The following is a 24219-nucleotide window of genomic DNA, read 5'->3' as shown; positions in this document are numbered from 1 at the left end:
AAAAGCATATACACAAAAATAACCCATTATAGTGAAAAGACTGCCAGATAGAAAGTAAAAAGCTAAGGCTGTAGTGCTGGCTTCAATCTATAAATGTTCCATGGATTTGGAAAATAATACCACCTTTCACAGACTGTTATCCCACCTATAGATGGGGCATTTTTGTTTTGTTTTGTCTTAAGATTTATTTATTTGAGAGAGAGCATGAGCGGGAGGGGCAGAGGGAGAAGGAAAGAGAACCTCAAGCAGACTCCACATCGAGCACCCTACACAGGGCTCCATCTCATGACCCTGAGATCACGACCTGAGCTGAAACCAAGAGTTGGTCACTCAACTGACTGTGCCACCCAGGAGCTCCGGGGTATTTTTGGATTTTTTTAAAATATTAATATATGAACAATTTATCTCTATTACTGAGTTTATTGACACTCCCTTCGATTCTATACCCAATTCAACAATCACTTACTGTCTACCATGAACCAGGTAGTATTTTAAGTGTCCAGAATACAGTAGAGACAAGACAGACAACATCCCTGTTCTTTGGAATTTTACATTCTACCACAGGGAGACAGACAATAAACAAGCAGGAAAAAGAACATCAGATACTAATGAGTGTGATAATGAAAATATTACAGTTTGTTGGAGAAATCTTGAGAAAAATACTGCTATTTTAGATGGAGAAATCTTGAGAAAAATACTGCTATTTTAGATGGTCAGGGAGGTTCTTTCTGAGGCAGTTTCGTAAAAGTGAGATCTGAAGGTTGAAAAGAAGCCATTCTAGAGAGAAGTCATCAAAAAGAAAGATCTGGTGTGCTGAGGAAGAGAAAACAGGCCAGGGTGCCAAGAGAGTGAAAAATTTATATACAGAGAAAATTCCTTCCCATCTTTGTCCCCCACCTATAACTTCCATACACACAAAATTCCTAATATTATTATTCTTTGTGTATCTTCCAAAGAGTATTATGCATACATAAGCAAATGGATTGTACATTTTTCCCTATTAATAAACAAATGTGGTAAACATCCCAAAATAGGGGATTATTTAAATACATTTTAATAACAGCATACAATTCAAGACTTCATTCACAGGTATTTAAAATACTAGATATATAAAATATGTAAGCTCAGGTATAATATAGGTTCTAGAATATTTTTTAAAGTTTTTACATGCTGAAAAATGTGGAAAATATATTCCAGAATATTATATACATTCTCTGGCCTTTCTCCTACTGTGTATATTTCTCATCAATTCCTTTCTACCAGTCATTTTTTTAAATTACTGTTATTGTTATTAACATCACATTATGTAAAACTCTATATTGCCCATTTCAAAATTACCCATTCTGCTTTTTACAGTAAAAAAATAATATATTCAATTACTCATTCTCTCCTTCCAACCATTATGGAAAGTCTACCAGAGTGAGTCAATGTGCCAGAGATGAAGTACAAAAATAAGACAAACACTAACCTCAAGGAAGACAGAAAATTGTGAATAATGCACAAGAATTTAAATAATCGTGAGATGTTTTGTTAAAGAACAATGCTTAGGGTATCATAAGAGCAAAGAGAAGTGAACACAGTGTGGGGCATTAGAAATATTTCAAGAAGGAAGAAGCATTATAGCTGGGTCTAGATTGAAATATTCACTAGAGAGTGGTAAAAGGAGAGAACGGAAAGTGCAAAAGCATCAAAGAATCAGAACTGTGCATGTGCAGAAATAGTAACAGACAAGATTGGAAAAACAAGGTAATTGCTAAGAGTAGTTGTATTTGATTAAGTTTGTAATTCAGCAAAAGGAAATTCAGGAAATACCCATGAGAGTGCTGTTTCACACTGTATGTAAGGAATATATATAGCTGACTTGATAAAATTTACAACGTCTCAGCATGTTGTTTATATATCCTATAGATACATCATCAGAGTAAATTCAGTTTCAAAAGTATACTCTTACATTTAAAGTTCAGAATTTATTATGTCATTCAACATGGCAGGTCTTAATCTGATAGATTTTATTCTAGGATATAAAACAAATTTCAACACATTTTTTTAAAACTGAAATCATATCAAATATGTTCTTGGACCACAATGAAATTAAACTAGAAATATATTAGGCTAATTCCCAAATATTCAAGAAAGAAACACACTCTAAATAACCCCTTGAGTAAGAAAGTCAAAGAGATTAGAAAATAGTTTTAATTGAATGAAAATGAAAACACAATTTCTAAATATATGCAAGATTTAGATAAAGCAGTGCTAGAGAGAAGTGTGTAGCATCAACTGAATATATTAAAGGTTTATAGCAAAGGGTTTTGTTTTTGTTTTTGTTTTAAAGATTTTATTTATTTGACAGACAGACAGCCAGTGAGAGAGGGAACACAAGCAGGGGGAATGGGAGAGGAAGAAGCAGGCTTCCAGCAGAGGAGCCCTATGCGGGGCTGGATCTCAGAACACCGGGATCACGCCCTGAGCCAAAGGCAGACGCTTAAAGACTAAGCCACCCAGGCGCCCCTATAACAAAGGGTTTGAATCAATAATCTAATCTTCCACTTTAGAAAAAAGAACAGGAAATTAAACGCAAAGAAAGAAAGAATGTAATAACATAGATACAAGAAAAAATACAAGAAATTGAGAAAATAGAGAAAAATAAATAAAACCAAAAGCTATTCTTTTTGTAAAGAACAAGAATATTCATAAAACTTTACCCAGACTAGTCAAGAAAAAAAAAAGAAGTTACAAAAATGTCAATATCAGGAATCAAAAAGAGGGGCAATCACTATAGGTATTACAAAAATTAAAAGAATATTAAGGAAACATTATGAGCAATTTATGCCAATGAATCTGATAACTTAATTGAATGAACAAAATTCTAACGACATTAACTGCCAAAGCTAATTCTAGAAGAAGTAGATTGAATAAATGTGTATCTATTAAAGATACTCAATTTGTACTTAAACATCTTCCCTTAAAAAAACTCCAGGCCCCGATGGCTCCTCTAGTGAAAACTATCAGACATTTTTTGAAGAAATAATACCAATTCTAAACAAACTCTTTCAAAAAAAAACAATATAAAAGGGAAGATATTTTCTAATATCTGCTAATATCTTGTACACATTGAGTTATTTAAAAGTGTCTGGCTTAAAGTGTCTGGCTTAATTCACAAGTATATGTAGTTTTTTTTTTTCTTAATTATTTCAAATTCAACTCCATTGTGGTCAGAAAATATATTTTGTATGAAATATACTGAGGCTTTTTTATGTGCCAGCATATCCTCTATCTTGACAAATGTCTTGTGTGCACCTGAAAAAACTTGTGTTCTTAATTGTTGAGTGTAATACTCTATAAATAGCAACTAGGTTAAGTTGTTTAGTTTCTATTACCCTATTGATTTTTTTATCACATGTTCTACCAATTTTCAAAAAAAGTTATTAAAATCTCAATCCATGCTTTTGGGTTCTCCACTTCTGTATTTAGATATGTCTGTATTCGTGCATAAATTGTGAAGTTCTGCTACTAGAGGAATCACATTTAAGATTGTATGTCTTGATGAATTGACATTTTTATCACTATGAAATACCTAGTAATAAATACCTAGTAATACCTCTAGGTCCTTGAAGTTTACTTTGTTATTAATACAACCATGCCATGAAATGGTTAATGTTTCCATGGTATATTGGGTTCTCCAGAGAAACAGAACCAGTAGGATAGATACATAATTAAGAGAGAGAAAGAGAGGGGGAGGGAAGGTGGGAGGGATGCAGTTTATTATGATGAATTGGTTCATGTGATTATGGAAGTAGAGAAGTCCTACAATCTGCCATCTGCTAAATGAAGACCCAGGAAAGCCAGCCATGTCATTCAGTCCAAGTTCAAAGGTCTGAGAACCAGGGGAGCTGATGGCATAAATTCCAAGAACTAGAAGAGATGAGTTGAAATGTACCAGCTCAATCAGCGAAGCAAGGAAGAAAAAGCAAATTCCTCCATCCTCTGAGTTTTTTGCTATTCAGGCCCTCAACGGATTGAATGATCTCTACCCATGTTGGGAAGGGCAATCTACTTCACTGAGTCCACCAGTTCAAATACTAATCTCATGTTAACACTATCACAGACACACCAGAAATAATGTTTAATCTGAAGATCCATGGCCAGTTGACACATAAAATTAAACATCACATATGTTATATCATTCTCCACCCTCATACTTAAAACATATCTGTGACTTTATATTTAAGAATTGATATATCTTATAAACAGTATATACTTGAATCTTGTTCTTCTATACAGTCTGAAAATCTTTTTTAATTGGTATGTTTGGTCCATTACATTTAAAATTATTGTTGATATTTGAGTTCATTATATTTGTCCCATTATTCTTCATTCCTTTGCATTTCTTTCCTTCTTTTGGATTGAATATTTTTAATATTCCATTTTCTCTCCTGTAAAGACTATCTAATAAAGTCTCCATGTATTATTTTTGTGTGTGGGGTGCTCTAGTGATTATAATATTCATCTGTAGCTTACCAGCCACTCCAAATTTTTATTCAAGGATACTTCATGAAGAGTGTATATATATATATATATATATATATATATATATATACATATATATATATATATATATATATATATATTTTATCCTCTTTTAAGTCCTCTGTGCTATTGTTGTCATATATTTTGCTTCTATAAAAGTTATAAGCCCCATAATACCTTATTATTTTTTAAGCAGCTAAGTATCTTATAAAGTAAATAATATAAGGTAAAAATAGACTTTTGCCATATTTACACACTTATTTACCATTTCCAGATCTTTTCATTCTTCCTCATTAATTCAGGTTTCCATCCGACATATTTTACTGTTGAAGAATTTCCTGAAGAACTTCCTTTGGCATGACTTTTTTATGTAGGTCTGCTAGCAACAAATTCTCATCTTTTATGAATATTAAAATGCCTGTCGCACCTTTCTTTTTGGTTTATTTTCACTAGATATGGAATTCCAGCTCCACAGTTCGTTTTTCTTAAGAATTTTAAAAATTGTATTTCACTGACATGGTGTCCATTGTTTCGATAAAATGTCAACCACCATTCTTGTTGCTCCTCTGAACTGTCTTTTTTTTTTTCTCTCTCTCTCTATACTGCTTTTAAGATTTTCTTTTCAGGGGTGCCTGGGTGGCTCAGTCGGTTAAACGTCTGACTCTTAGGATTTTGGCTCAGGTCATGATCTCGGGGTTGTGGAATTGAGCCCTGAGTCAGACTCCATGCTCAGTGTGGAGTCGGCTTGGGATTCTCTCTCTCTCTTCCTTAGCCCTTTCCTGCTCATGTGCTCTCTCTCTTGCTCAAAATAAACTAATATGAGATCTTAAAAAAAAAGAAAAAAGATTTTATTTTCATATTTGGTTAGCACATATTATACTGTGGTCTTATTTGTATTTATACTGCTTGAATTTTGTGGAGTTTCTTGGATATCTGAGTTAATGTTTTTGAGAATTCTTGACAGTTACTTCTTTTACTTGTCCCATTCTCTCTCTCCTCTTCTGGAATCCCGATTACATATATGTTTTACTATTTGATATTGCCCAAGTATATTAATACTATTAATATTTTTAATCTTTTATCTCAGCACTTCAGCTTGGGTTTATTCTAATTACCTGTCCTCACCATCAGTAGTCATTCTGTCTACATTGTCCACAGTGCTGTTCATTCATCTCATCTGAAGCATTTCTTTTAATTTCAAACATAGTTATTTTCAAATCTAGCATATCCATTTATATTTAAAGTTCATACTTTTCTCCTGAAATCCTCATCTATTTATCCGTTTATCACTTATTTGATATATTTATAGTAGTTTTCTAAAGTCTTTGTCTGATAATTACAACATATGGTTCATCTGGTAGTTTTTGTCTATCAATTCTATTAATTATGAGATAACTCTTCTTTGTTTTATTTTCTTGGCATAGCTCCTGATTTTTTATTATATTCCTAATACTTTCAATAAAAATTCAATGGAAGATGAAGAGTAGTATTTAATTTTACTTTGCTTAATTCTTCAGAAACTTCAATCCTCTTCCTCTGTCCAGAAGTTAGAATAAGGGTACACCTGGGTGGCTCAGTTGGTTAAGTGTTTGCCTTTAGCTCAGGTCAGGATCCCGGGGTCCTGGGATCGAGTCCTGCATTGGTCTCCTTGCTCAGCAGGGAGCCTGCTTCTCCCTCTCCCTCTGCTTGTGGCTCCCCCTGGTTGTGTTCACGCTCTCTCTCTCTCTCTGACAAACAAATAAAGAAAGTATTTTAAAAAATAAAAAAGAAGTTAGAATGAGGATCTGATCTTCAGATTCCTTCATAGGTCTAGTTTAACTGGGACTTGGAATCATCTTTAATTAAAATGAACTTAGCTCAGATTAGTTTTACCTCCAACATCTGCCAACTGCCAGCAAGGTCTTTTCTGACACTTGGAGCTGACACTTGGAGCCAGGAGGAGTTTGAGCCACACTTCAGATATTTTTGTTTCCCTTATGATTCAACTCTATAGACATCAATACCCAAGCACTACAATAATGGCTGGGAAAGTACAAATCCCCTCTGATTTTCATTTCTTCCTGCAGTGTCCCTTTTCTGAGAAAATTACTGGTATGGGTATCAGTGGTTGTTGGGGGAGAAATTTATAAAAGTGAGCTATTTATTTTTGTGTTTGGGACTTTTTTGGATTCCAGTCTGTCCACGGCTTAGCGCTTTTTCCTCACCTCTACCAAATATCTCAATCTATGGTAGCATAACTCCTCCATGTGCCCATATCCAGGCCAGATAACTTGCCTACAGATATAAAAACTGCCATAACTCTCTGCTCATCTAGATGGGCTTTGTCCCTCTCTGGAGCTCAGTAATAAGGCTTCCTTGCTCCACCCCCTCTTTAGAAGCCTCATAGAAATGTATGATTTTTATTTTTCACTTTTCTGTTGTTGATAATACATGAGCAACATTATTCTACAAGCTGACCACAATCAGTGCTCTGTATTCTTATGATTTGTTTTTGAGAATAAAATTATAAGCTCTTCCATTTTTTCCTGTTAGTTATCTATTACTTTCAATTGCCCCTTTCCAGTTTCCTTCTGGGTATGTAATTGTTTCATATTCATTTATGGAAGTTACTTGTGTATTAAATAAATTAATCTTTTATCATTTATATTAATTTTTAGTTAATGATTTTTATGCATGGATTCTCCCTTGTGCCATTCTGGGGTAGGAAGGAATTCAATTCAATTTCCATGCAAGCCTCTATAATTACGCAGAAAATAATCCGCATATCCATATGTGGCAGGCAGATTTTCATCAGTTTTTTACATTTTAACTACACATATATTTTTTAACATGTCAAATATAACTACTTTTCACTTACTATTTTCGTATCATACTTCACTTACTATTTTCATATCATACAAATATAACTATTTTCCTTTTCACTTACTATTTTCGTATCATACTTTCTCACTTCCAAGATTTTAAAACTATTATCCTACATTTTCCCACCATTTTTGGCATTGTTTTATTTTGTTTTCCAATAAAGCTGAAAACATATAAACAGGTTCTTCTAGGACTTTGTGTCTAGAGTTCCAAATTCGGACTATCAAATGAGCTCATGTAAAACTTGAATTTAGAAAAAATTAATTGGAGAGAGAGGCAGTAACATTAAAGGTATTCTATATCATCCTCCTGTTCCCAAACCATGGCTAACTGGTACAGTCTTTCAGTCAGTAGCTGGCAAAATGGCTTCTTGTTTCCCTATTCCCCTGATTATTTCAAAGATAGATCACTTGGCATGTTAGTTTTATACTGTTTTTTCTGGTAGTCATGTATGGATGCCCAGCATAAAAAATAGCCTTCTATCCCTTAAAAGATTTTACAAGTACCTAATTTCCCACACTAAGCCCCATTATATTTAAAATAACTAAAGTAGTTTATGTAATCTCCAATACAGTCTATAGTACCAAATAACTATCATTATCATAATGAGTGAAATCAATTGATGGCAAGGTTTAACTTACAGGTAGGATTTGTAAATACCCATTAGTAACAATCATGAAGCTCTGAAAAAAATCAAGTGAAATCATTTCATGACATTTTTCTATAAAACCAATTATTTTCCTTTCTTACCCATTTACCAAATTGGGGTGGGGGGGAATATACCTATCAATCAATCAATCAATCAATCAATTATATATATACATATATAGAGAGAGAGAGAGGGAGAGAGAGGGAGAGACTTTTTCAAAACAAGTCTGCAGAATAACATTTGGCTCTTAATGGTGTTTTGCAGCTTACTGCTCTCTGCCCAGAATCTTCATGTTGCTCTAAACCAAAGAAGAAACAATTGTGAATGAGTGACTCTCTTGTTTGAAATACTAACATGTATTCTTATAGCAATTAGAATAAAACTCCTTATCTCAGCCGAAAAGACCTTAGTGATTTGACCCTTACAGTAATATTTATTTATCCCCTAAATCTCTCACAATTATTCATCACACTCCAACTGAGAAGCACTCAGGTGTTTCTTTCATATTCTTTAAGCATACTGAGTTTATTCCCTAATTATACATAACTCTCCCTCATTGCCTACAATAGTACCTGGAAAATGGGAGGTACTCAGTGAAAAACAATACTTGTTAAATGAATGTTATGATTTACAGCAAGAATTTCCTCTTCTTTACTTCATATTATAAAATCTATTCAGCAGACCACATGCCGACTCAATAACCTCCTCATGGAAGTTTTCACTTCCTGGTTGCGAAGGGTATAAATCAGAGGATTCATTAATGGAAAGATCACAGTATGGAAAAAGGAAACTACCTTGTCAGCTGGCAAGGCCCTGAAGGGGCGAGTGTAGATGAAGATAGCAGGTCCAAACATGAGAAGTATAATAATGACATGAGTGGTGCATGTGGACAGTGCTTTGCTCTTCCCTTCAGAAGCAGACCCACGTACATGGCAGAGGATGACCGCGTAGGAAGACAAAAGCCCTAGGAAGCACAGGAGGGTGAGCAGGCCGCTGTTGAAGACCATCAGAAGCTCCACCACAAAAGTGTCTGTGCAGGCCAGCTTGATGACCTGTGGCACATCACAGAAGAAGTTATCCAGCTGGTTTGGGCCACAGAAGGGCAAGCGGAGGATGAAGGCCACCTGGATAATGGAGTGGATAAAGCCTCCAAGCCACAGCGCCAACAGCAAGGCATGGCAGGCTCTAGGGTTCATGACAGTTGAATAGTGTAGAGGCCGACAGATGGCAATGTAGCGGTCAAAGGCCATCACAACAAGGAGTAATCCTTCCCCTCCTCCAAGGAAGTGCAAGAAAAAGAGCTGAGTGATGCAACCCCTGTAGGAGATTACCTTCTTCTCAGAAAGAAAGTCCACCAGCATCCTGGGAGCCACAATGAAGGAATAGGATGCATCCAGGAAGGCCAGGTTGCCCAGAAAGAAGTAGAGGGGGGCTGTGAGGCCAGGGTCTGATCTGATGGTGAGGATGATGAGGAAGTTTCCAGGGAGGATGATGAGATAGAAAATTAAAATTAGAACAAAGACCAGGAGCTGAATATCTTGAGATTGGGTCCACCAAGAAGGGTGAACTCTTTCACCACTGTGCTGTTGTCATTTTCCATCTCCTCTACCTACAGAACATCAGAAAGTTTATTTCCGTCTCTAGCATCTAGATCATAGTTCTTTTCAAACTAAAAGGAGCATGTGCCACATCTGTCATACCATCACTTCCCCACAACCAAAGAAATCTTTTCTGCCCATTATTCTTCTACATTTCTATCTGCCAACACCCTGGTTTGAAGCCACACTCTTCTGCTTCTTCAGTTCTGTGCTTCTATTTAACTGTTCTCTCACCTGGGACCCTGCAATGCCCCTGCCCTGGACTTGTTTATGATTTGCATGAGGCAAAAGGAAATGTCTCTGAGAAAAAACTTAATCTCAGTTATCAAGTTCTTCAGGTTTTTATTTGAATGAGAGTTAAGGTGAGGATTGATAGCAAAGAGGAAGGGCAGAATTTTTGAAGGTGACAGAAACATTCCATATCTTGACTATAATGGTTGCAAGTGTCTGTTCTTTCACCAAAATTTACTAAACTATACAGACATTGTTACATTTACTCTATGCAAATTATACGTCAGGAATGCTGACTTAAAAAGTTTTTTAAAAAACTTGCTTATTTGAAATATTTCCTTTTCCTCTATGGAATATCAACCCATCCATGTGGTCTAATTAAAAAAAAAAAGTCCTGATTATTCTAGAGACATTAAGATGATCTGAGGCTTATCTGTACAGTGGCCTCTAAATTGAGAATGTGGTCACCTAACACACATGATAATTTAGTGGCATGAAAATAATAATAGAATTTCTATACATATATTATTATATCCCATTCTATGAAGCTAAATTTTGAAAGTTTTATACTTTACACAGAATCATGGTGTAATTGAATGTGAAATATAAAAATAAAATATAGATATTGCTTGTGCATGTTCAAAATGGTTTATTACTGAAATGAAAAATTTAAAAAGCTTGAAGACATTTGAACTAGAGCAAAACATTAGTGATTTAAAACAATATTTCACAGGGGCACCTGGGTAGCACAGTCAGTTAAGCATCTGATTCTTGGTTTCTGTTCCAGTCATCATCTCCAGGTCGTGAGATTAAGCCCTGCATCAGACTGCACTCAGCGGAGTCTTCTTGAGATTCTCCCTCCCTATCTTCCTGTGCCCCTCCAACTCATGCTATTTCTCTATCTCTCTCAAATAAATAAATAAATCTTTAAAAACAAAAAAACAATATTTCACATGCTTTCAGTTACATGGTACCCTCGTTTTTAAATAGCGTTGTGGAATATGGAGTGTGGAGAGGAGGACAAGAAGGGTCCACAAACTAAATGTAAGATGAGACAGAATGGAAGAGGGAAAGAAGGAAGAGAAACACAATAAAATCCCAAATCAAGAAACCAAAGGAAGTTTTTATAATAGCACATCTATTAAAAACAAAAATACATGCTTTTTATGTCTAAACCTAAATAGACTAATTAGTAACAGAGATTTCCATGTATAATCTAAATTGGAAATTATGAAAGAGCTACTTTACATCACCAAGGCAGATCCATGCGTGCGCGCATGCACACACACGTGCGCACACACACACACGCGCGCGTGCACACACACGCACACACACGCGCACACACACACACGCGCACACACACACACACACACGCACACACACACACACACACACGTTCCTAAGCAAAACTAAAGCACAAAAATTTACAAATGGCACCATCCAAATCATTTTTCTTCCTTTCTTTTTTCTTTCCTTTTCTTTCCTTCCTTCCTTCCTTTCTTTTTTTTACTTAAGTAGTCATTGGCTTCAATATTTATCATTCCTTCTGTGCATAAACCTGCTGTTAGCACAGTAAGTCAGAAATCCCTCTCTACTTAACTCCTAAGTAGTGTGCATCCTGTACACTATTACACAGTGGTTATTTCATAGTCTTTCAAACCTGATGCTGTCTTTAAGACATCAAAAGGGGGGGGGGGATGTGCCCCGGTGGCTCAGTCGGTTAAGCGTCTGCCTTCCACTCAGTTCATGATCCCAGAGTCCTGGGATTGAGCCCTGCATCAGGCCCCCTTAAAAAAAAAAAGAAAACTTTAACATGACATAATAAAAAATTATTTTATAAAAAGAGAACTTAAAGTACCTCTAAGGTTAAAAGCTGCAGGCTCTTCCACTGTAGCTTGTGTTTTATTTTCCATCATAAACTTCTGTTCTTCTATTAATTCTTTAACAGATGGGATTCATTACTATCTGACATCCATCACTTCTCTCAGTTAATATGTGGTATGTAAATATAACACCAACTATTAACATCCTCAAGACGGTTGGTATTTTAACAAAGGTTTTGCATATCCCCCAATAAAGTAATTTTAAATATTGAGAAGAACTAAAGATATACTATTGAGAACAGATAAAAGGTGTTGATGTATCACTGAATTCAGACCTCATGTATTAGTCTATTTCTACTATAATTCTGACCATTGCATTCCATGACAGTAAATGCCACACCTGAAGAATTATAATATGTCTCCATTTATTCCTTCTTTCTATTCTTCATAAATATAAAGATAAAAACATTTACTTCTCTAGCAACCCAAAACTACTCTCACACAGCAGACATCACCTCTTAATGGAAGAAACAATTACTGATTATTCCGACCTTTGTTCTTAAATATCTCTTCTCACACAGCAGCCTCATGCACATTGAAATGCATAGCCAATTTGTGATGCAATGGAGAACGTACTTTGGGAATTTGAAGGCTAACAAACCTATAGAATGCTTTCAATGGGAATTATTAGAATGCCAACAAGATATAATCAAAGATTAGACTTCAGATTTGTTAGGTACAGATATTCAAATATAAATCAATTAAACAGACACTGTCACTTATGGGATTTAAAATCAACATTCCATCAGTGACAGAGACAATGGAATGGCAAGCATATTTATTAGGTCTCAGTGAGTAGAAAGCCACAGGAAATTATTTTATATTTTACACTGCAATTCAAAAAGAGAAAAATAGTATAAATGATACAAAATCACTGCTACATCTAGGGAAAAATATTGTGGTCAAGTAGGTGGCAAATATGTTAGATTCAACATATTTCTGGTGACAAAAAGATAGGCAAAGAGGAAGTAAATGATGCTCACACAGTTCCCTTTACATAGTCCTCCCATGGAGAGAAGATGTTCTCCTAAATAGACCACACAGTCTCCTTTACATAGTCCTTCCATGGAGAGAAGATGTTCTCCTAAATAGATCACACAGTCCCCTTTACATAGTCCTCCCATGGAGAGAAGATGTTCTCCTAAATAGATCACACAGTCTCCTTTACATAGTCCTCCCATGGAGAGAAGATGTTCTCCTAAATAGATCACACAGTCTCCTTTACATAGTCCTTCCATGGAGAGAAGATGTTCTCCTAAATAGACCCTATTATACCCTTGGTATTTGTGGTTTTCACTTTAGACATGATTGTTTCCTATGCTCTGCTAAAGCAATAATGAAGAACTATTTTTTTCAACTAAATATTATACAGAAGAAAAATAATTAAAAGTCATGTAGTAGAAGGCAACATCATTTCAATTTTAGATTTGATTTTCTTTTAAAGAGAAAGATTTTCAAACTATTTAAAAAATTAAAATACTAAACATAAAATGTTTTCTTAAAGAATACAGTGCACAATCAAAGACATTTCATCCTCATACAATGATAGTAGGGGACTTTAACACCCCAGTTACATCGATGGACAGATCATCCCAACAGAGTATCAACAAGGAAAACAGTAGTTCTGGGTGGCACATTGGACCAGATGGATTTAACAGACATGTTCAGAACATCCCATCCTAAAACAGCAGAATACACATTCTTTTCAACTGCACACAGAACATTCTCCAGAATAGATCACATATTAGGCCACAAAACAAGTTTCAACAAATCTAAAAAAATCAGTCATAGCATGTATATTTTCTGACCAAAACAGCATAAAGCTAGAAATCAACCACAAGAAAAAATCTGGAAAGACACATATACATGGAAGTTAAATTACATGCTAATAAGGAATGGGACAACCAAGAAATCAGAGAAGAAATCACAAATTATATGGAAACAAATGAAAATGAAAACACAACAGTCCAAAATCTTTGGGAGGCAGCAAAAGTGGTTTTAAGAGGAAAGTTTATAGCAATAGAGACCTGCATCAAGAAGTAAGGAAAATCTCAAATAAACAACCTAACTTGACACCTAAATGACCTAGAAAAAGAACAACAAACAAAACCCAAACCCAGCAAAAGAGGGGAAGTAATAAAGATTAGAGCAGAAACAAATAATATAGAAACTGAAAAAAAAAAAAAGAACAGATCAATGAAAACAGGAGTTGATTCTTTAAAAAGATCAACAAAATTGATAAATCTCTAGCCAGACTCATCAAAAAGAGAGGGAGAGAGAAAGGACCCAAATAAATAAAATCACTAATGAAGAGGAGAAATAGCAACTAACACCACAGAAATACAAAGGATTGTAGCAGAATATTAGGAAAACCCATATGTCAACAAATCGGACAACTTAGAAGAAATGGATAAATTGTTAAAAGCATATAACACACCAAAACTAAAGCAGGAAGGAATAGAAAATTTGCACAGGGGCGCCTGGGTGGCACAGCGGTTAAGCGTCTGCCTTCGGCTCAGGGTGTGATCCCTGTGTTATGGGATCGAGCCCCACATCAGGCTCTTCCACTATGAGCCTGCTTCTTCCTCTCCCACTCCCCCTGCTTGTGTTCCCTCTCTCGCTGCCTCTCCCTCTGTCAAATAAATAAATAAATAAAATCTTAAAAAAAATAAATATTTTTTAATTTAAATTCAGTTTAGTTAACATATAGTACATTATTAGTTTCAGGGATAGAATTTAGTGATTCATCAGTTGCATGTAACACCCAGTGCTCATTACATCAAGTGCCCTCCTTAATGACCATCACCCAGTTATCCCATCTCCCCACCCACTTCCCCTCCAGCAACCATCAGTTTGTTTCCTGTAATTAAGAGTCTCTCTGTTTTTATCATTTTTTTCTTCCCTTCCCCTATGTTCATGTGTTTTGTTTCTTAAATTCCATATATGAGTGAAATCATATGGTATTTGTCTTTCTCTGATTGACTTATTTCGTTTAGCATAATACCCTCTAGTTCCATCCATACTGTTGCATATGACAAGATTTCATTCTCTTTGATGGATGAGTATGTATGGGTGTGGTGTGTGTGTGTGTGTGTGTGTGTGTGTGTGTGTGTGTGTGTGCATTCATCTGTCGATGGACATCTGGACTCTCTTCATATTTTGGCTATTTGGACATTGCTGCTATAAACATTAGGGTGCATGTGCCCCTTTGAATCACTGTGTTTGTATCCTTTGGATAAATAGCAAGCAGTGTAATTGCTGGGACATAGGGTAGTTCTATTTTTAACTTTCTGAGGAACTTCCATACTGTTTTCCAGAGTGGCTGCACCAGTTTGCATTCCCACCAACAGTGTAAGAAGGTTCCCCTTTCTCGGCATTGTTGCCAACACCTGCTGTTTCCTGGGTTAGTCATTGTGACAGGTGAGAGGTGGTATCTCATTGTGGTTTTGATTTCCCTGATGCTAAGTGATGTTGAGCATTTTTTCATGTGTCTGTTAGCCATTTGTATGTCTTCTTTGGAGGAATGTCTGTTCATGTCTTCTGCCCATTTCTTGACTGGATTTTTGGCTTTGTTGGGTATTGAATTTGGTAAGTTCTTTATAGATTTTGGATACTAGCCCTTTGTCTGATATGTCATTTGCAAGTATGTTCTCCCATTCTGTCAGTTGCCTTTTAGTTTTTTGACTGTTTCCTTTGCTGTGCAAATGCTTTTAATAATAAATATTAGAGCAGAAATCAATAATAGAGAAATAAAAAAAATAGAACAGATCAATGGAATTAGGAGCTGGTTCTTTGAAAGAATTAATAAGACCAATAAAGCCCTAGCCAGACTTACCAAAAAGAAAAGAGAAAGGACCCAAATAAAATCATGAATGAAGGAGGAGAAATCACCACCAATACAAAAAAAAAAAGACGGTTGTAAGAGAACGTTATGAGGAACTATATGCCAATAAATTGGGCAATCTAGAAGAAATGGATAAATTCCTAGAAACATAGAAACAACCAAAACTGAAACTTCAAGGAAGAAATAGAAAACCTGAACAGACTCAAAACCAGCAAAGAAACTGAAGTAATAATCAAAAATCTCCCAACGAATAAGAGTCCAGGGCCTGATGGCTTCCCAGGGGAATTTTACCAAACATTTAAAGCAGAATTAATACCTATTCTTCTGAAGCTGTTCCAAAAACATAGAAATGGAGGGAAAACTTCCAAACTCATTCTATGAGGCCATAATTACCTTGATCCCAAAATCAGACAAAGACCCCTCTACAAAGGAGAATTACAGACCAATATCCCTGATGAACATGGATGCAAAAATATATCATTATAATTTCTATGCTTAGCATATCTCTTTAATAGATAATAAGACTCCATAAATAATAAAAAGAAGTGCTATAACAAAATTTTATTTAGTTGAGTAAAAAAGTGAGAGAAAGTTTATAATAATCGCTTCCTATGTCATTTCTAGAAGCCAAAGTCTGTTACTAAAGTTGTAATTAAATAATTGAAGTACAAGTCCTAGAAAGGTCAATTAAGAAAGATAAAACTTTTAATCACTACAATCTGAGTTGAAGAAGAGGAAAGAAGGTATATACTAATTTTATCTTTGCTCATAACGTGAACCTAAGAGATATTGCCTAAAAATTCCAGAAATGGTTTTATTATATGATATAAATATAAACCCCGGAAAGGTGCTAATATGGTAGTCACTCACCACATGTGACTATTGAGCTCTTGAAATGTGGCTATAACCTGAGGAAATTAATCTTAAATTTTATTAGTTAAAATTTTAAAAGGCACATGTAGCCAATGTATTGGATAGCACAGCTCTAGAATAATATAAGAAGCTTTACTCATTTAACTTAACAGTCCTTCCAATCTATCTGCTATTTTTCATTTTAACCTTTTTGTTTTTTCAGTGTTCTGGAGTGTCACCCAAACCTACAACAGGCTTTATGTGAGAAAGAAACTTCTGATGTGTAACACCAAAGAAATTTTTCTGTCATTTCTATGGTGTAACCTGTCAAAACTGATAACAACCCAAAGTTAAAAGTAAATCCGCATCCTCATCATCTTCTAGAGAAATATAAGGACTACTACACTTAACTCCAATCATACAACTCTTAACTTATGTAAATATTATTTCCATGAACTTTGGTTCTTAACATTTTTCTAGACTTCAGAAGTTTGTTGTCACTCTTGGTAGTTAATACAGTAGACGTTTGTTTAGATTTATCACATACTTGCCATTCTTTTTCTGTCACCTCAAATCTCCTAGCTGGGATCACTTTCTTGTTTCAAGTATATCCTATGAAATTTCTCTTAGTTGATTGTTTGCGAGTGCAAAACTTGTTTCTGTTTTTCTAAGGAGTTTTTATTTTATTCTTACAGAGTTGATAATTATTTTATCTCTGAATATTGAATATAATTCATCATCAGTTTACATTTTTGCTGTTAAAGCAATCTGCTGTTAACTGCCTTTCCCTAGAGAGTAATCTCTGCTTTTGTATTCAGATACTTTCAACATCTGCTGAGTTGTCTTTATGGATTTTATGATGTGTCTCAATGTGTGTTTTTAAAAGTTTTTCCCACAAATATTTTGGTGGGATCCTTGTGTATGGAGATTAGTGTCTTTTGTTAGTTTGGGAAATTGTTCAGCTTTACCTCTTCAAAATTGCCTCTGCCACCTATCCTCTCCTCCGGGAACTCTGAACTTCCAGTTCTCAATGTGTCTTACCCTCTCTTTCATTCTTTCTATCCATTTTGTTTCTGCCCTGCATTGTCGGTAATTTACCCAGATCTATATTCTAGATTCCTGTTTCTCTCTGAATGTGTCTAATTTGCATTGAGATGCATCTGAAGGATTTTTAAACTGAATCTAAGCTCTCTTTGTTTTTCATATAATTTTCCTATATGTTTTATAGTGTCCTCCTCCTTTTTCATATTTCCAGCCCTTTTCTTATTTCTTGAAAAATACTAAATGTATGCAATTTATATTCTGTGATTCTTTTGTGCTTTCAGTTCTTCTTTCTGTTGTTCTTCTGGCTCTTGCTCCCAGAGCCTTGCTGTCTTGTGTGATCACTGATGTCAGACTGTAAGCGTATTTCTTATCTGTAGAATACTTTAAGTCCTGGAATAATGGCAGCATCCACCATAGGGTATTTGTAGTTCCTTCTATCAAGAGGCATTACATCTCTGGAATCAGACACTGTGAATAAAATTATCAGCTAGCAGTGATTCAGACAACTCAATAGTATAAATTCAAACTCAAAAAATATGTGTGATTCCACTTACAGTTTATAATTCTTTCTTCTCTTTTTAGCCTTTCAGGTGGTGATTTTTTTAAAACTCTATTTCACCACTACCCTGAGAATATATCCTCTGAGATCTCAGCTTGTTGTGGAGGATTTCCTTGTGATTGCCCTGGGCTTTGTTACCTATGCATCTCTGTCTCTACCATCGACACAGTGGCCTTAAAAACAGATCACAAATTTTCACAATAAAAGCTGATTTCTAGTCAGCATTTATTTCTCTGAGTTCCCAGTTTCATTTGATTTCTCAATATTTTACACCACTTTTTTTTTTTTTTGGCTAGCTAATCAAAGTATTTCAAAAAATGTTATCCAACATGTATGTTCGTTTTTAGTGACAGGTTCAGTAAAGCTCTCCAATATGCCACCAGGTGGAAATGGAATGCAGCTCTCTCGTTTCTGTCTTACCGAGGCATGCGGCACGTCATACTGTTCAATCATGCAAATCATCACATCAGTTTCAGTCTTAGATGTAGTTTTAATATGTTTAATATTCAGTATCCACCTTTCTGTCCTTTTTCAGTCTCCTTTCTCAGTCTTCGTGACTGAATGATTTATTGATAGTTTCTTCAAGAAGTTCTTGGAAACAACATTCCCAGAATTTTGTTTAATGTTTGAAACAGTTGGTAGCCTTTTAAATTAAATGCCACTTTTGCTAGGTATATAATCTGAAGGTTACCCTTACTTGTCTGAAGATTTTTATTCCACCTCACCTCCATTTATTGTTAGTTCATTATATTTTATAGCAATGCAGACAGGCAAACTGGTCTGCTTCCGGTAGAGCTGGGTGGGTGGGACTTCACAAATTGTGTTACATGAAAACCCCGATCCCTAGGGAAAAAGAGATTGCCAGTAATGTTTGTTTTTCTACTTACATGTTCACATATTTTTAATTTTTAATGAACATATTATTTTATTAATTAAAAAACAGAAGAATTGTATTTTTGTTTGGATAATAAAGATGTTTTTTTACCAAATGTTACGGTAAAGTTCATCTTGTTAATATTGAGATATTGTTAATATCTTCATTACACTGCTGTTTGATGTTTTTTCTTCTTATTCCTAGCTTCCCTATTTTCAATAAATGCCCTTATGTAGTAGCAGTATAATGGTGTTTGCAGAGCATATTGAGTCCATAGTCTTTTCCCAAAAAACATTAATCCTAGCTAAATGAAGGATAAGTGACAAAATGAATAGAAGTCTATTTCAGATACAGAGAAATAACAATGAGGAAACATAAAATCTAGAAACATAAATCATTTTTATTATATATCTACATCTATATCTATATCTATTTTGTATGTTAGATCCTTTTTTCCATGCTCTGTTGTGAAATATTAGAGAAGTCTACTATTTTATTCATTTCCAATGAGCAGTCAACTCAAAATTCAGGAATCATCATCTCGATCAGCGTATCTGGGTTCTTAGAAGAGAAGTCACTCTAACTTTGAAGATGAAAGAGGGTCGTCAAAGAGAAAAAAATCCCAAAGCAAAGAATAAACTTTATGTGCAATCATTCTATCCTGTGTACCTGAGGTTTTCATCATTGTTTCCATCATTCATTTATATATATTCTTTCCTGATGCTGACAGATACCTGTTCCCCTCAAAGTCTAGTCATATTATGTTATCAAAGAAAACATAAGACTAAAGCTCAGAACACACAAAATCCTCTCACTCTTTGATGGACACTATCCTAGTTTTGAAATTGGAAGTTAATATAAGTAAATAAATTTATACAAACTCAAATATACTAGTCTATCTTTTATATTCTGAAGCACGGTCAGTAATTGGGTTCTTAGTATCAGGGAATAATAAATTGATCTCTACTAAATAATTCACTAAAAGATTCTGAGAACCAGTACACCCAGGTCTCTTTCATAGGTACTTAAAAAAATGGTTTAACGGGAAAGAACTCTAGATTACAGGGCTAACAAAAGCAGCACCTTACTAATGTAATTTTAACATGAGAAACAGAATTAGAAAATACAGAAAACACACAAAAACGACAAAGGAGATAATCTTTTAAAAATCACACAGCTAGATGTCTGTCAATTCCAGTCAACCTAGACTCCCTTTCCTCCAAATCTGCTTTCACACTGGAGCATGTAAGTAGAGACTGCCTATAAAAACCACTACTTGGCTGGCAACTTCCTCTGGAATAAGAGGGGGTCTCATGTAGTAACCAAACTCTGCTATGAATTCTTAAAAATTGCTTCTAGGATATAGCAAAATCTTGAATTCTGTCACTGATACTTATTTCCATCTTAACTGCTTTGTTTTTTTTTCCCCCAAGTAGAGGGAAAAATCTGAGAATTTAAGAACTCAGATGAAAAGAGGTAGTGAAAACATTATTACTGCAGCAAATGCTTCCTACTTTAGGAGGATGACCCAGAAAGATTGTAGAATATGCCACTTATCTTTCACTTCTCTTTGCATAAAATACATCTGTTGACCAACTTCCTCATGGCTGTCTTTACTTCCTTATTTCCCAAGGTGTAGATAATGGGATTAAGTAAAGGGAATATCACAGTATGGAACACAGACACCACCTTATCTAGGGGAAAAGAGTCAAATGGGCAAGCATAAATGTAGATGGATGGTCCAAACATAAATACCACAATGGGTCATGTGGGAATAGCAGGTGGACATGGCCCAGCTGGTACTCTCACCTGAGCCTGAGTGTTTCTTCAGCATGGCCAGGAGGAAGGCATAGGACATTAGGAGAGCAATGAAACATACCACAGAGATCAGACCACTGCTAAAAATCACACTAACTCCTCTGGGAAGGTATTGGCACAGGCAGTCTGGACTACCTGCGTGATGTCACAGAAGTAACTGTCTAACTCATTGGGCCCACAGAAGGGAAGTCGAACAATGAGAGCCACTTGTATTATAGAATGAATAAAGCCCCCCAACTAGGAGAGAGCCACCAGGATACAGCAGAGACGTCGATTCATGATAGTAGCATAGTGGAGAGGGCGGCAGATGGCGGCATAGCGGTCAAAGGCCATTACTGTGAGCAGGAACATCTCGGAGGCCCCAGTGAAGTGCAAGAAGAAGAGCTGTGCAATGCACCCACCAAAGGAAATTCTCTTATTTTCCACAGAGAAATCTACGAGCATTTTAGGGGCTGTGATGGAGGCGTACCAAATGTCAAGGAAGGCTAGATTAGCCAACAGGAAATATATGGGTGAGGTCAGATGAGGGTCAAGCCCGATGGTGCAAATAATAAGAATATTCCCTGGAAGGATGAACAGATAGAAGGATAGAAATATGACAAATAGGACTAGTTGTACTTCTCGAGTCTGGGATAAGCCAGTGAGAACAAATTCGGTCACCCTGGTGTAATTTACGGGTTCCATTTCTTCACTTTTTTTTTAATAATATAGCTATAAAAAATACAGAAATTACAATTATTCCAAATAGCATTTAACTAGATTTATTTTACTGCTGTTGAAATCATCAGATTGTTCTGTGTCATTAAGGGACTGTATTAGGATACATTTGATTGTTCCATTTGATGTCTGATAAGCCAAGACAGGGAAAGAGTAAGTGATGACCTGAAAATTAGAAACACTGAAACCATATGAAGTATGTCACATATCTGAAACCAAAATCCCAATCTATTACTGTTATTAATTTCTATTTTTTATGAAACTCAGCAGTGCACTGATCCTTTCCCCGTATATCTACCTTAGTAAGCATTATGTGTAACTACTTATGAGAGAAGCTAAATTGTAGACTGGTAATAAGTAAATCTAGTTATTTCTAGATTTTTTGTTGTTGACAAATCTAGCAAACTTGAAAACTTATGCTTCTTGTCTAATATCAGGTACACTGATCTGGCAGTATTTTCATTTTAATCTTTCAAAAAGATCTCAGGGTTTCATGTGTGGTGAATAGACATTTTTTTCCTTAACCAAAGCCTATACAGCTTAATCCTTGGCAATAGGTAAGCAGCCACAATATGCAACAATGCAGGGCCATATATGAAAATTCTTCGAGCTGTAACCAGATGTCATTATTCCACTGACCATGCAGTTTATCCACTGTTCCATGAAGGTAGGAAGAAGATATAGTGATCTGAGGAATGGGTATGATTGCCACCCAAGCTAACCCATTCTGCCAATTCAAGGTGACAGTGGGAATAAGATTATTGCTAAAATTTTGCTCAAGTCCTAGTATTGAACCTACCACTATAAGATAGAACAAAACCCATAAAATAAAAATAAGATAATCATTCACTTTACCAGATATGCTTCTTCTTTTAAGTAATATAAAAACTGCCCATCAAAGCAAGCATTTCTTGTAACCAACAGCCAATACTGAAGAGTTGTTTCTGTTCTACTGATGTGCAGTTTTATAATATTGCCTCTCTTCAGGAGGTAAGCATAGAAAAACAAACGTAAGATTTTATAAAACAAAAAAACAAAACAAAACAAACAAACAAAAAAAGATTCTATAAAACCAAATAGATTTAACAGCATCCAGGCACTAAAGCTTATGAATACTATTGACTAAAGAAACCCAATGTTTCTTCCCTGCAATCTACTGACTCAATTTGTGCATAATTTTATCAAACATAGACATATGCCTTCCTGATCTGTTAAAAAAGCATTCATAAAGAAGGGATGGTTCACTACAAGTAGACACACAGAGAAAAGACCAGTAATTAGCAGCAATCTGACACAAAAAGCAGAAAACAAAAACACTCAGAAAGCTCAGCATTATGGGACTATTTAGCAAAAGGGTAAATATTCCCACATCCATGAATAGCCCAGGGTGGGCCTCAGTGATTTAATTAATCATGTTTAGTAAGGAAGGAAATTTAAAATTCAGTTTAGAAAGATTTTAGTCGAAAGAAAGATAATGCTGCCAGTTTTCAATCCTCAACTTTCTTAAGAGCATGACTATCCAGAATGACATATTTCCTAGCAACCCAGAAAGCAATGCTTTCATCCTATTTACCTGGAGAAGGTGACTGATAGCCTCCATAAAACTTTACATATGACATTGAAAGCTCTATCCCAAAATAAACACCTTCTGTGTCACTTCTATAAACTGTTTATTCAGCAAGTATTTAGGGGACATCTACCATGTGCTAACTGCTGAGAACAGAACAATGAACAAGGAAGACTCAGTTTCTGCCTCACTGAACTTCCACTTTAGAAATATAGACAAACAACTTAGTAAACATCAATAAGTAAATGAATTATAAATAAGCAAAATAAATAATTACCACTATTAATAAGAGACAAGAGGGAAATAAAAAGGGAATTATGATAGAAAATAAATGGTAGTGGCACATGGTACTGATGGTGAGGATTTTTTTAGAAAAGCATCTTTCAACTGGTGACATTTCAACTAACTTTGAAAATAGGAGAAAAGCGTTTTAGGAACAGAGAATAGCAAATACAAAGGCTTTGAGGCAGGGAAAAGTTTGTAGGAACTACAGAAGACCTGCAACTTACTGAAGTACAAGAACAGAGTAGAAATAGCCAAAGACCAAGTAATGTGGTCAATAAAAAGAAAATTAGATTTTAACAGGTTCCAATATATTTTGGAATATATTGTTATGTTATATAGCTTGCTAAGCTATTAAAAATGTAACTTTATATCTTCTATGTCTAAAATGAGGTTCATCCAACACATTCAAGTTTTTAATAAAATTTGAATGAATCTGCCGTAAATATTTAGGAACACTCTGTCCACACTCTAAGAAAAGTTTGGGGATGTGCCAATATAATCTGGAGCAAGGAATTCTGTTTGTGGGAATTCTGGGAGGAGATAAGCCATCCGTGGGTGCTGGGTTAGGGCATTTCCTTCCTAGGCTGTCATCTAGAAAGAGTTAGCTATCCTGAGCCAGCACTTACTCTTAGAGCAGCTGTACTGGTTGGTCGGCAGGTTTTACTTTATCCTGCCTACACTACACCCCCCAAGGCTGCTCCTCTTTTTATTCTAAGTAAAAATTGTATATATTTAAGGTGTACAACACAATCATCTGATACACATATACAAAGTGAAATAAGTACTATCATCAAGTTAATTAACAGAATCTCTTCACACAGTTTTTTCAGTTTTCACAGTTTTTTCAGTTACAAGAACACCTGAAACCTACCCTCTTAGCATATTTTCAGCATTCAATAGAGTATTACT

General features: G+C 35.3%; 1 protein-coding gene and 1 pseudogene across 1 annotated transcript; both read right to left on the bottom strand.

Moving 5' to 3' along the window:
• Nucleotides 1–8712: 8712 nt before the first annotated feature.
• Nucleotides 8713–9638, bottom strand: LOC148110197 (olfactory receptor 4N4C-like). The gene is given in 2 exon segments (XM_087861290.1): nt 8713–9590; nt 9593–9638. Coding segments are annotated over 2 exon segments (924 nt in total).
• Nucleotides 9639–20483: 10845 nt separating this feature from the next.
• LOC123786320 (olfactory receptor 4M1-like) lies at nt 20484–21434 on the bottom strand (annotated as a pseudogene).
• Nucleotides 21435–24219: the final 2785 nt, after the last annotated feature.

The sequence above is a fragment of the Ursus americanus genome, chromosome 4, assembly GCF_024610735.1.
Source record: "Ursus americanus isolate L20-20 chromosome 4, mUrsAme1.1.p, whole genome shotgun sequence".
Lineage (NCBI taxonomy): Eukaryota > Metazoa > Chordata > Mammalia > Carnivora > Ursidae > Ursus > Ursus americanus.
Note: the sequence above shows the minus strand (reverse complement) of the source record. Positions and strands in the feature narration are given on the sequence as shown.